The following is a 12042-nucleotide window of genomic DNA, read 5'->3' as shown; positions in this document are numbered from 1 at the left end:
AAATTCCTAAATATTCCAAAAACCAACACCTTTTTTGTGGGTGGCTGAGGTAGTGACACTTTTGCTTTCTGATGGTTCATGGTACACAGACTTTATTTCATTTACAACATTATTTTTAAAATGTTACGTAAAATTATTTTCAGATTATTTGTATAAGGTATATACGAAACATACATGATTTTTTTTGTTTATACCTGAGTCCCATCTCAAGAACATCTCATGTACATGTACAGAACACGTATATTCTGGAATAAATAAATAAAGTACATCCAAATTCCAAAATACTTCTGGTCCTAAGCATTTTGGGTAAGGAAGCCTCGACCTGTATGTACATTTCTCAAGTGTACAACAAATGGTCTTGTTTTCATTAGACCCACATCCAAGGATGAAAAATTCCCTCTTATTGGCTGAAGCATTGCCAAATGCCTAACTAAAACATGCAGGCCATAGGGGTCTCAGAGAACCATATATGAGAGAGAGAAGCTATATTTCTCTCTAAACCTGATGATAAGAATGTCTTTTACACGCCAGTATCCTCTCGTGTTTTCTACCATAGTTTTACTTTTCTACACAGGTAAGCCAAACTCCTTTGGTTAGTTCTTGCAAACTACAGTACTGTAGTTAGTTATTTAATTGGTCAGAAGTAATACTCATGTTTTCTTTTGAATGGAGGTAAAGACTGTAAGTTATATGTACATAGAGAGATCTTTTAGCACCTTTGGGACTAACTGAAAGACAGACATTGGCAGCATGAGCTTTTGTAGACTTCAGTCTACTTCCTCAAGTGCATCTGAGGAAGTAGAGTGAAGTCTATGAAAGCGCATGCTGCCAGTTTCTTTCTTTGGTGCATCTCTCTACTAACTAACACGGCTATATCTTTATATTCTACTGTAAGTTATAGATAGCCTCATGGTGTTTTTTTGTGTGTTTTTTGTGTGCTTGGCGGGGAGCATTCTTTCAGCCTCCTCTTGAGATTAATCAGGGGGACTGAACGACCCCTTGAAATGATCTGGCAAAATTCAACCACCACAACTACTATGTAGTTAAGCACCCTCAGGAATTATCAAGAGTACAGTATAGTAAATGATAATTATTTTGCTACTGCATTTACGGTACTCTAATTGCTACCATCTTTACTTGGGTGACAATTATGACACCTTGGAAACTTATATATGATATGTGTTAAATTAAAATTGTATGATTGGAATCCTACAAAGTCATTAGCTTTGATTCCAAAGTAGCACACATTTGGAACAACTGACTGCAAAAATGTTTTCTTCAATGGAGGTTTCCCTCATTTGAATGTGTGAACTTGAATTGCTCATACACGATGCCGCCAGGCGTTCACATGACAGGGATGCTGTTTTGTTTTTAACGAGTTTTTAACATTAATGTTTAATAGTGTAATGTTTTTAATTGTTGGAATTGTTTGTTTTTTAAATTTGGATTTTGCAGGTTTTATAGTGTTTTAACTTGGACTGTTTTAAATTTGTATGCCGCCTTGAGCCCCTGTACCGGGAGGAAGGCGGGATATAAATAAACTTAAATGTAATAATAATAATAATAACAACAACAAACATAGAGAATGGTGGTTTGTAAGGTCATTTTATTTATCTTTGGGAATTGGATTGACATCTGCCAGGCTATTTTACTTGGCACCGGTACATTTACTATTGTTTCCTATTTCTGGATCCAATTACATTTACTATTGGTTTCCTATTTCTGGACCCAATTACATTAGATCACTACAAACCATAAAGTCACCTTGGCTTCAGGAACCTCTTGAGCTTATGGACACCTGGTGGATGCCACCACCACCTTCCAGGTTAGCTTGCCTTGGGGATCATTTGCTGTGGGTCTGGGGTCACAAGTAGGGCAGAGCGAAGGGCAAGGAAGCCCCCTGTTGTCACTAGAGCAGGCTTCAAAGCAACCCAAACAAGAGGAGGAAGAGAGCCCCTTGCCCTTCCAGCAGCTGCACAAACATCCACAAGGAAGGAACAGACTGAGCTGTTATGAATTGGCAGGGATCCTACTGGGAGAGCCTTAAGTAAGTTTTGTGTGTGTGTGTAAACTTCTTTCATTGTCCTTGCTCCAAACTTTCTTTTCTTTTCTTCAGGATGCACAGACCTGACCTACAGTGATCTTGAAGATGAAAGTAAGAGAGAAACCTATATTTGTATGTTAGGAACCAGCAAGGCAGGATTGTGTTGAATGTATACTATTGCCTTTCCTTCTTTTTCCCAGAGCTATTCTCCCATCTCTTAGGTTAATGTGACATCACAGACAGGACCAGATGATCAGTGGTTCAAGTTGAGCATTTGCACCAGGTCTCCAATGGCTAGGGACCCAGGGCTAAGTCAAAAACGTGTAACCTGCTTCCTTCTTTTCCCTAGTTGTTTCCAGAATTTCCTGCTATTACCAACATTTTAAGTGTTATTTGAATAACTGGATTGAAAACTATGGAATCAAGTCACTAGTCTTACCAAAGTTGCTGAACCAAAAATGGATTTAACCATGAGACCTTTGTGCTGCTGTCTGTTGCAACAACAACCACTGTTGCGCTTTGTATTTTATTTATTGTTGATTCACTTTAATTTCTATGCCTGGGCTTTGCAAATAGCACAAAAGCATTCTGTTCATCAGTAGGCGACATCTGGCTTTAATCACAGGACGGGCCCTGGTGACATTATAGAGGTGACACAGGCAAGGCTTGGAAGGGTATGTACATGTGCATGTTTGAGTGTGTGTTGGCAGAAAGGCTATAATTTTATAATATAATATAATATAACTGCACTATATTATGGAAAAGCAGAGTATAAACTGAGATAATGAATGACCAAAGACACAAACTGTACTGCAAGCAGTTTAGCAGCTACAGTATTTTTGTTGTCTCCAGATAAAAGGCTTCACCTATTGAATTTCTTCCTGCCAAGGAGCTGTGAAAGACTCGTGAATCCCAAAAAGAAAATGTAGTACTATTACACCACCTAAGAAAACAATAAATTCCTAATAGAGACATTGAGTTAGAAGCAGCAGAAATGTTTCAGTTCCCTGTTTCTGCATGCCTGACCCCTGCTTTTTAAATTGCAAAGGATTCCAGAACTGGCTGTGGTTTAAAATTCAGTCCCTTTGACACAGTTATAGCATTATGATTCCACATAATTGTCAAAGTAACATCCTGTGGAATCCTGGGTTTGTAATTTAGTGAGGCACTATTGTTTTCTGTCTGAGAATTCTAAATTTGTTATGTGTGTTCAAGTCATTCCTGAATTATGGCAATGTTAAGATATTTTATCACTATCATGAGGTTTTCTTGGCAAGATTTGTTCAGAGGAGGTTTGTCATTGCCTTCCCCTGAGGCTGAGAGCACGAGACTTGCCCAAGGTTGCCCAGCGGGTATCATGGCCGAGCTGGGAATTGAACCCTGGTCTCCAGACTTGTAGTCCAACACTCAAGCCACTATGCCATATTACCCCTCCCTAAACTACAAATCCTAAGGTACTGTAGGTTGTTGCCATGATAGTTGGAGTAGAGTCATGGGACTTTATCACACTGGCAAAAAAAAAAAAAAGCAGCATAGCGGGATGCTCCCATCAGTATCATGTGGGAGCATCCCGGATATCACACGGCATCACAATTATCCCACGATTATCTTGTGAATAAAGAGGAATGTTAGTACTGCTTTTTATTCATGGAAAATCATGTGAATAAAAAGCAGCACTAACATTCCTCTATTAATGGGATCATTGTGGGATAATCACAGTATTGCATGTGATAATAATCCTAGGATCGTGCAGTATTGATAGGAGCATCTTTTTTGCCAGGTTGATAAAGTTTGTAGCCCTATAATTGTGTAGTATGATGGAGTGTCACAACCATGGGGTATTTGCCTTGGGAAGGAAGGTAGTTGCTGGCTTCTTCCTTTACACAAAAATATGTTTGAGAGGAGGAATAGATTTTTTATAAATTACTCACTGAGCACTGTGGAGAAAGGTATACACACATTTACATTTTTTTAGATAAGAAGAAAAGGAAGAAATTCAATTGCACAACATGTAAAATAACTGCAGAGCTTATTAGCCTGAGTTGTTCTGATGGCCTCTAACATGAATGGTTTTAAGAGGATTTTTCAGATTCCTGAATTTTCAGATTGTATCCTGCCCCTGAGATGTTTGTCTCTGCAGACCTTAAATCTGAGCCAGGATAATCCCTTTCTGCCTTTTCACGCTGCATTATTACAGCACTAAATCCTATTTTAACCACCACACCTGCATCCTATGGGATCCTGGGATTTGTAGTTTGCTGAGTTACTAAAGCACTGGCTGGCAGTTCTACCCCTCCCTAAACTTGAAACCCCAAGAATCTATAGGATGTTGCCATGGCAGTTAAAGTTGAATGATAGCACCAAAACTGTGTGGTGTGAAAGGGTCTCTGTCATGTCATCTTAGGGAGCTTCTGAGGGACAACATTTAGGCTTCTTGTAGTGTATTATGGTACAAATATAGTATAATCATTCTGCTACATGGTGGAAAGATGAAGCGTGTGAAATCTTTCCCTCTTAACCTTTGTCAGCTCCCCAAACCAATAGTTAGAGGACAGATTTGATTGGGTACAGACTTAGTAATAATTAGAGTAGACTGACTGAAATAAATGAAATTTTATCCGTGAGTAAGTAACCTAAACTTAACCTACTGTGCATATACAAAGGAGATAAACAGGCCTGACAGTTCCTCTCCTTTAAATATATTGTACTTTTCCTCAAAAAATTAAAAGTTGAGACAAAGAGGCTGTCCCTAAATCAGCTCTATTACTCTTAACACATCCTCTGCCCTTCGTAGACTAACATTTATCTTCCCCTTCTAGTTTCCTACATGTATCCAGAGGAAGAAGGTGAGTAATAATCTTCTCTTCCCGGATCTTACCTTAAAAGTTTTGCATAAGAACCCTAATGTTGGACCCCAATCCTATTAAATGCTACTAACTGCTGGCTTATGAGAACTGCATTCCAAAATTGTCTGTTCAGCCTTCATCTCCACCTGTGCTTGGAACTTGCAAGGAACGAATTACAAGCAGGACAATTACCTGTAACTAATTATTATTATTATTATTATTATTATTATTAGGATATATAAAGTCACAGTTTCAAAATAACAGCTAGTGGGGATACCTTCACGTTTTGGATGTAGCAAACAATGTTTTCATTTCAGCAGAATTTTTCACATGCATGTGACTCTTATTAAGTCTCCCACCCAAGAAATAAATAAGCAATAAATAACTTAGTGAGTAACAAAACAAGTTAGTTATTAATTTTTTTCAAAATTAATGACAATAACTTTGGTGGTGACTCTCTAATGAAAAACATAATGAATTACATTTAAAAAGAAAATTTGCAAGTGCTGAGGCTCCTCTGTTCTACTATGATTTTTTCATACAGGGCACAAAGTATATTGTTATAAATAAATGGTTTATTTTGGTGTATTTGCACACTGTTCTTCATTGTGTCCTCTAAATTATGCCAGTGTAAAACCTAAACTTGCTAGAATTTGTGTTGGAATTCTCTTCCGCTTCAACAAATGGTAGACATAACTTAAACACTACGAGAGACGCTACCTTATGCTTTGTAGTATCTGCAGTATTCAGTATGCCACATCTGAATGTTGCTGACATTGAAAGGAAGCAGGAAATAATATCACATGTGGGGACAGGTCCTGTTGCCCCTATTTACTACAGCATAAATTAGCCAGTGGAAACAGACAAGCATATATGCTGAATGTGGTTAGAGGATTTGATAGATGATATAAATCTTTCTGTGCATCCTGTCCAAATATAATGCCTGCATTTACTAGAATCTAAAATGAGATCTGAATAAACCAGGAGAAAATAATGCAACCTTATCCTGACGTCAATCTTAGAATGGCACATGATACTCATCCCATTCTGATGAGTATCTCCAACCTGTCTTTTCTATGCCTAAAAACGAGTTTTAAGCGTTAATCCATAATCTATGTTTTTGGGGAAGACCTGGATTATTTTATGCATCTTGCCACTTGGTTTGGGATGGCGTGAAATTAGGGGGAGAGGATGAAGGAATGAATAGGGAGGTGTCAAGAGGTGGCCTACCTTTGTGGGATCATTGGTGGGGCATCTGATCATTCCTGCCACATGAGATCATGTACCTGTTTGGAATCTATAGTGGTAGGGAGCCCGCACCACTTTTTGTTTTGTTTTTATGTCAGATGTCTGCAAAACTTTGAATCTTCACGTATCCACAGTTCTGCACACCCACAATTGCTTACTTGCCTTTAACTGATGTTTTGATAACCCTGCAGATATGTGAATAAGCACATGCAAGTAGGAAACCAAATAAATCAATACATTGTGGCTGCCACAAGTTCCACTCCAATGTGAGCAAAATAATCTGATACAGCCAACACATGACCACAGTGGATACATTCCCTTAAGCTAATTTACGAGCTCTGATAGAGCCTTGTTGTCTTGGTTCTAAATTGGATTAAAAACAATGTGTGTGGCCTCAGAGGAGTCAAACTCAAGCAGAAATAGCTCAAACTGGAGTTGAGACCTGTGCTGTACATTCACCCCAGAATGCTGTTTTCTAGTGTTGTTAATAAAAGAAAGGATCAAAGGTAATTTGAATGTCAAATGTAAAGATATACAGACATAATATACATAATATATAATGTACTCATCTGTAGAGATAGTGTCTCAAAGTAGTGGACTACCCAAAGCATTCTAGCTTCTTTCCATTTTCCTGTGACTGACCTTTCCTTCTCTTGCTAGAGCCTTTTGAAGAGGAGGACCAGGTCAATGACTGTGGAGATGCCTACTATGATTGGATAGCTTTGTATTGCTGGCCCAAGTTTCATGCTGCCATTGTGGCTACAGAGGAGAGCAACCGCTGCCTCTGGGAAACAGTTGGAAGGTAATAGGCATTTGCGGGGCAAGCTTGTTTCCTGATTTCAAAGAGGTTTTCATTTTTTTTTTAAAAAAAGGTTGATTTGTTTGTTTAATGAGATTACGCAAAGAACCAAATAAAATAGATGAAGGAGCCAATCTTAAATTATCAGAAAGACAAAGGTAGAAAGAGGGGAGTCACACACACTACTGATAATTATGGTGGTTTATTTAATATGTATGTATGCATGCATGTATATGTGTGTGTGTAATTGATGATCAATTATAATTATGATGGCAACTATGATAATATTAGCCATTACTACAGTTTCTTGGACACTTTTTCCTACAAAAAGCTTTAGGCATCATATACACAAATTCTGCGTATGTGCTAGCTCCGAAGGGGAGTTTCTTTATTATTGCTGAGCATTTTAGTCAAATTTGGAATTACTTTATGTAGACAAAGATGAATTCTTTCTATAATACCAGTTGCTGGGGAATGTAAGTGGGGTGGGTTAGACCTGGTGTCCTCATGCCTTGTTTGTGGTTTTCCCATCTGGTTGGCCACAGTGGAAACGGAACGTTGGACTAAGTAGGCCTTTAATCTGACATAGACTGTTCCATGTGTTCCCCAAAAGACGAACGCACACACATATATATGCAAGTCACAAGAGGAAAGTCCGCTCTACAATAAGCTTTTAATGTGTTTCTGTTTTCTTTTGCTTGCATACCACATCTGGAGAAATATGCTAGATTAAAAAAAAAAAAAAAACAAGAGCTCACATCCCTGTTTTCCAGACCTGTAGCATAGTTGTAGTCAGGCTAAAGTAAAGATAACCTGAATGTCTTTTTTATTTTACTACACTGAAGAATGTGCAGGGTCCTCCAGGTCCAGATCAGGACCATAGCAAAAGGTGTGGACGACAAGACTGTAACTCTTTCCTCCCTGTTGCACTTCTGATCCAGATCACACACAGACACTGAGGAGCTTATTGCATTGACTATTAAATCAATTTATCTCACTCCAGTTTAAATCCTAATTCAGGCAGCATCCTGATGTTATCAGACGGCTTTTGCTATCGAATCTGCTGCCTGAATACATCCCGGGTCCATTCCCGCTTCTAGGAGCGCTCCTTGCGGGTCTTTTCAGATTTGGGAGTTTTCTGAGTTAAGAAAATGGCTGTCAGAGCGCTCCTGGAAGCGGGGATGCACCTGGGATATAGTGAGAGGGGCAGAAACTAGAGTCTGAGCTATATCCTTAATAGAGCACCATGCAATAAATCCACTATCTATATATCTCATGTACAACAAGAAAAGTGTAGGATATGTTTGCATCTATTTGAGACACATTATAGACATTCCTGGAGCATTTAAAATGCCTCCCATAAGTACCTTTTATAGTGTGGTGGTTTGAGTGCTGGTGTTTTTTAAAAAAATATTAGGATTCTACGATACCAGAGTTAAATCCCTGTTCAATCATGGAAATCCACTGGGTGGTTGTGGGCAAATCACACACTCTCAGAGGAAGGCAGTGCAAACTATCTCTAAATAAATCTTGCCAACAAGGCCCTGTCGGATAAGATTGCTGTAAGTTGGCGTTATCTTGAAAACACATAACTGCAAACAACACAAATGAACATCATATATTCCCTAATTAAGAGCTTATCGAGATTCATGATTTGTGCCACTTTACAATGTAAAGTTGCTGGTTGATACTTTTTGACCCTTCCTTATCCGGATATTCTCCTGGCTTTCAAAAACAAAACAAACCTGAGTCCAAGTACCTGGCTTCAAAAGAAATATTTATAAAAACATTAATTGCTTGGGTTCAGAAAAGGTTTTGCAGAACTAATAGATGCCAATGAGAAAATAGATAGGGAGAAGAGACCTTTTCCAGTTGTAAAGAGCAGTTTGACGCAAGAGGCCTTGCTTAAACTGAGCAGCATTTGTCTGTGCCACCCTTCACAATTCTTCTGTTTTCTCTTTCTACAGTATGTATGGTGAACTTGCTCTCTGTACTGGGCTGCTGGCTGAAGGTATGGGCTGCCCCTTGTCCAGCCCCACCCTGGATGCCTTTTTTGTGAGAATCCATGCCGAGTACTTTGCCAGCTGCTCCTTGTCCCCCAGTACCACTGCCCCCCAGCCACCCTTAGGAACTGTCATCATCTTGACTTCCTTGACTGTCTGCCTGGTGCCCATCTCTGTTGTGCTCGTACTCCGCAAGGCCTGAAGGACTGAACCTGCACTGCAGACTGCTTTACTGTGGAAAACTCTTGTTTATCACATGGGAGAGAACTGGCCAAATCCCACGCAGAAACAGAATTTAAATCCACAAAAGCGGGATCATTTTCAAATGCACTGAGCATTACTCTGAAATTAACCTGCACTGAAACTAGACAAATCCCGCAAAAGTGGGATTGTTTTCAGTCACATCAGGGGCTTTGAGCATTAATCCAACATTAAGCTGCACAGAAAGTGGACAAAATTGGCCACTTTTTACTTTCGGGATTTTCCAGTACTCTAAGCACATCATTTATATAGCTACCTTTTCTAAATTTTAGGTCTTCTGAAATGTTATTTACATGTGCAAACTGTTTTCTGGAACAGATTTTAGATGGACTGTGGCTTCTCCCCTGTTCTTTTCCCCTTGCACTCCTTTCTTCATGTGTCTTCTCAATGTGGTATATTAAGTTGAATGTGTGTGTTTTAAAAAGCCCCAGATTGCACAATCCCTCCCTTAAATTGCAAACTCAGATGGTTGCTTCCAGTAGAAATGGGCCTTGGAAGAGCAAGAGGAAGATATAGACATATTCTGGAGAATCCTAAATTTTGAAGAACCACCAGTTCAAAAACCCAATCCAATCCAACCTAAACCTTAGAATAAAACTTTTGTACTGAGTTGTTCAATTTTGGCAAGTAGATTTATTGCTTTCGTATGCCAATACTGATTACTTTAAAGACTTGGAAGACCTGCATAACATCACATAGCTCTTTGAAGGGTGAGGGTCATGATTTGCATCTTTTTGTATCTTATCCCACTCTCATAACTGTTTAATTATGCTTTTAAAGCTTTAGCTTTAGTATTATTTCATCGTGTATTTATTCTAGGCACATATTCAAGGCCACAGCCCTCGATGCTTCTGGTCCTTCATCTTGAAACAGAACTTGGACTGAAAAGACATTCTAATTACTACAAGGATAGGGAGCCTACGGCATAAGCTTCTCCTACTTTGCTTTTTATGCTTACTGTGGAAATGTCTAGACTGATTAGAATTACATCTAAACCCATCCATTTTGCTTTGATCCCATACTGTATACGTAATCTTGCCTACTGCTATGATGCCTCTCCCAAGATCTTTCCAAAACTGGATTTTGGCTCTTGAGATGTGGTTCCTAAGTTTCCAGTTTCTGACATAGACACATGTCATCACTAAAGGATAGATGGCCATTCTGCCAGTGATAGCTTCCTTTTGAGAGAGGTAGTGGATTTGCTATCAGTTTTAGTCCAAATCTTAAAAGAATTAAATGTATTCAGTGGGATATGCCCCAGCATCTTGAACAGCTCCTTTAAAGTTCAGGGTTAAACCTGGAATGAATCCACTGCCCCCACTATCAGGGAAGCTGCTAGCCACTGTTTGCGCCCTAGTTAGGTCCAAATTCTTGAACCTGAAATAAAAAAGATGAAAAGAGTTATCAAGATGAAAAAATGACATATGCTTTGTAACACTTAAGATGTATGTATACATTTGAGTGGACGGCAGAACCTATCCAATTTTTGTTTTCTATCTTTGTGAACAAGCTTATGAAATATAAATTGTTTGCCTCTTTATTTTGTAGTTTAATATTTACTTGATAAATATGTTTTGTTTTAAAAATAACAACAACATGTCTTGTTCCATTTCTTGACCAGTGAAAGTATCCAGTTTTGTATGATGCAGGATAGCCCAGAGTTTAATACACTTAAATTCTTAAAGCAACATTATGCCTTTATGTCATAGCTGAACACAGTGTGCCTGCTTTGTGTGAATGAAGTCACAGCCAGCGGGATACCTAGTCATGCACACTGGCATGGTATATATTTAGAGTCCTGGGGATGGGTCTGTTTACTCCATGCTTGTGAACAGTAAACTGTCTCACAGCAGAAGTGTGCTTCAAACTGAATAGACTTGAAACCTATGCATAGGTTAGGAAAGTTTGCTACCTAATGACTTAAGATGGTATTTTGGGCCACACACACCAATGCATTTTAAAAGCAAATAAAGCCCAGGGAGCACACCTGAATCCCCTTAGTATCCTTGCCATGTTTCAGATGCCCAGATTCCATTGTCTTGGACCTTATGGCTCTGATAGACAAGCACATGTTTTTTTTTTATTATAGATTTCATTTTTTGCTATAGTTGCTATGTTAGAGTAATGAAAGCTAATAAGAAAAAATCTTTCTTTGTTGTAACTGTTCAGCTCAGAATAACTCCCATGAGTTGAATCTTTGGGCCACAGTTGAATAAGAATGATACTGCAGTGGAGAAATCCAAGGATAGTAGAGAATACATTGTCTCTCGGGGATGATGTTAAACAAGCTGAAATGTTTGGCAGCTAGTTCTTTAATTATTTCAGTGATTTTGTGAGCAGCAATTATTACTCAGCTTGTTTCAGCAGTGAGGAACTAGGACAGGGAGTAAAAGGAAGATCCAATTTACTGAGATTTAGAAACTTGAGATTTTAATCTGAATAAAATACCATGAACCCTTGGTATCCATTGAGGCTGATTCTAAAAACCCCGTGGATAACAAAATCCATTGATGTTCAAGTCCCATTAAATACAGTGGATAGTAAAATGGTGTCCCTTATATAAAATGACAAAATGGAGGTTTTCTTTTTGGACTTTATATGTTTTTGAATATTTTCAAACCATGGATGCGTGAATCCATGGATAAAGAATCCATGGATACCGAGGGCTGACAGTAAAACTGTTATCGCACTGTTTTTGTTTGCTTGCGAGCTGATGTAGCCTCTGTAATTTACATTTCCCTGTCTGAATTTTGTGATCCTTCATTCAAACCAGGAAGGATGTAGTGTACATTTTGAAAGAAATGCTGCACCAGGTTTGTTCACAACTCCTCCCCCCCCCCC

The 12042-nt window shown here is 38.7% G+C and overlaps 1 protein-coding gene across 1 annotated transcript; it reads left to right on the top strand.

Annotated features, from left to right (window-relative positions):
* Positions 1 to 557: 557 nt before the first annotated feature.
* LOC149309310 (receptor activity-modifying protein 1-like) lies at positions 558 to 10702 on the top strand. Its single transcript, XM_089532182.1, has 5 exons — positions 558 to 574; positions 2117 to 2155; positions 4864 to 4890; positions 6799 to 6940; positions 8905 to 10702. Exons 3-5 carry the CDS (start codon positions 4872 to 4874, stop codon positions 9140 to 9142), a joined length of 399 nt encoding a protein of 132 aa, XP_089388308.1. The 5' UTR covers positions 558 to 574; positions 2117 to 2155; positions 4864 to 4871; the 3' UTR covers positions 9143 to 10702.
* Positions 10703 to 12042: the final 1340 nt, after the last annotated feature.

The sequence above is a fragment of the Sceloporus occidentalis genome, unplaced genomic scaffold, assembly GCF_023333645.1.
Source record: "Sceloporus occidentalis isolate IW3139 unplaced genomic scaffold, rSceOcc1.0.p SCAF_7, whole genome shotgun sequence".
Lineage (NCBI taxonomy): Eukaryota > Metazoa > Chordata > Lepidosauria > Squamata > Phrynosomatidae > Sceloporus > Sceloporus occidentalis.
The sequence above is the reverse complement of the archived record's forward strand: the minus strand, read 5'-3'. Positions and strand labels throughout refer to the sequence as shown.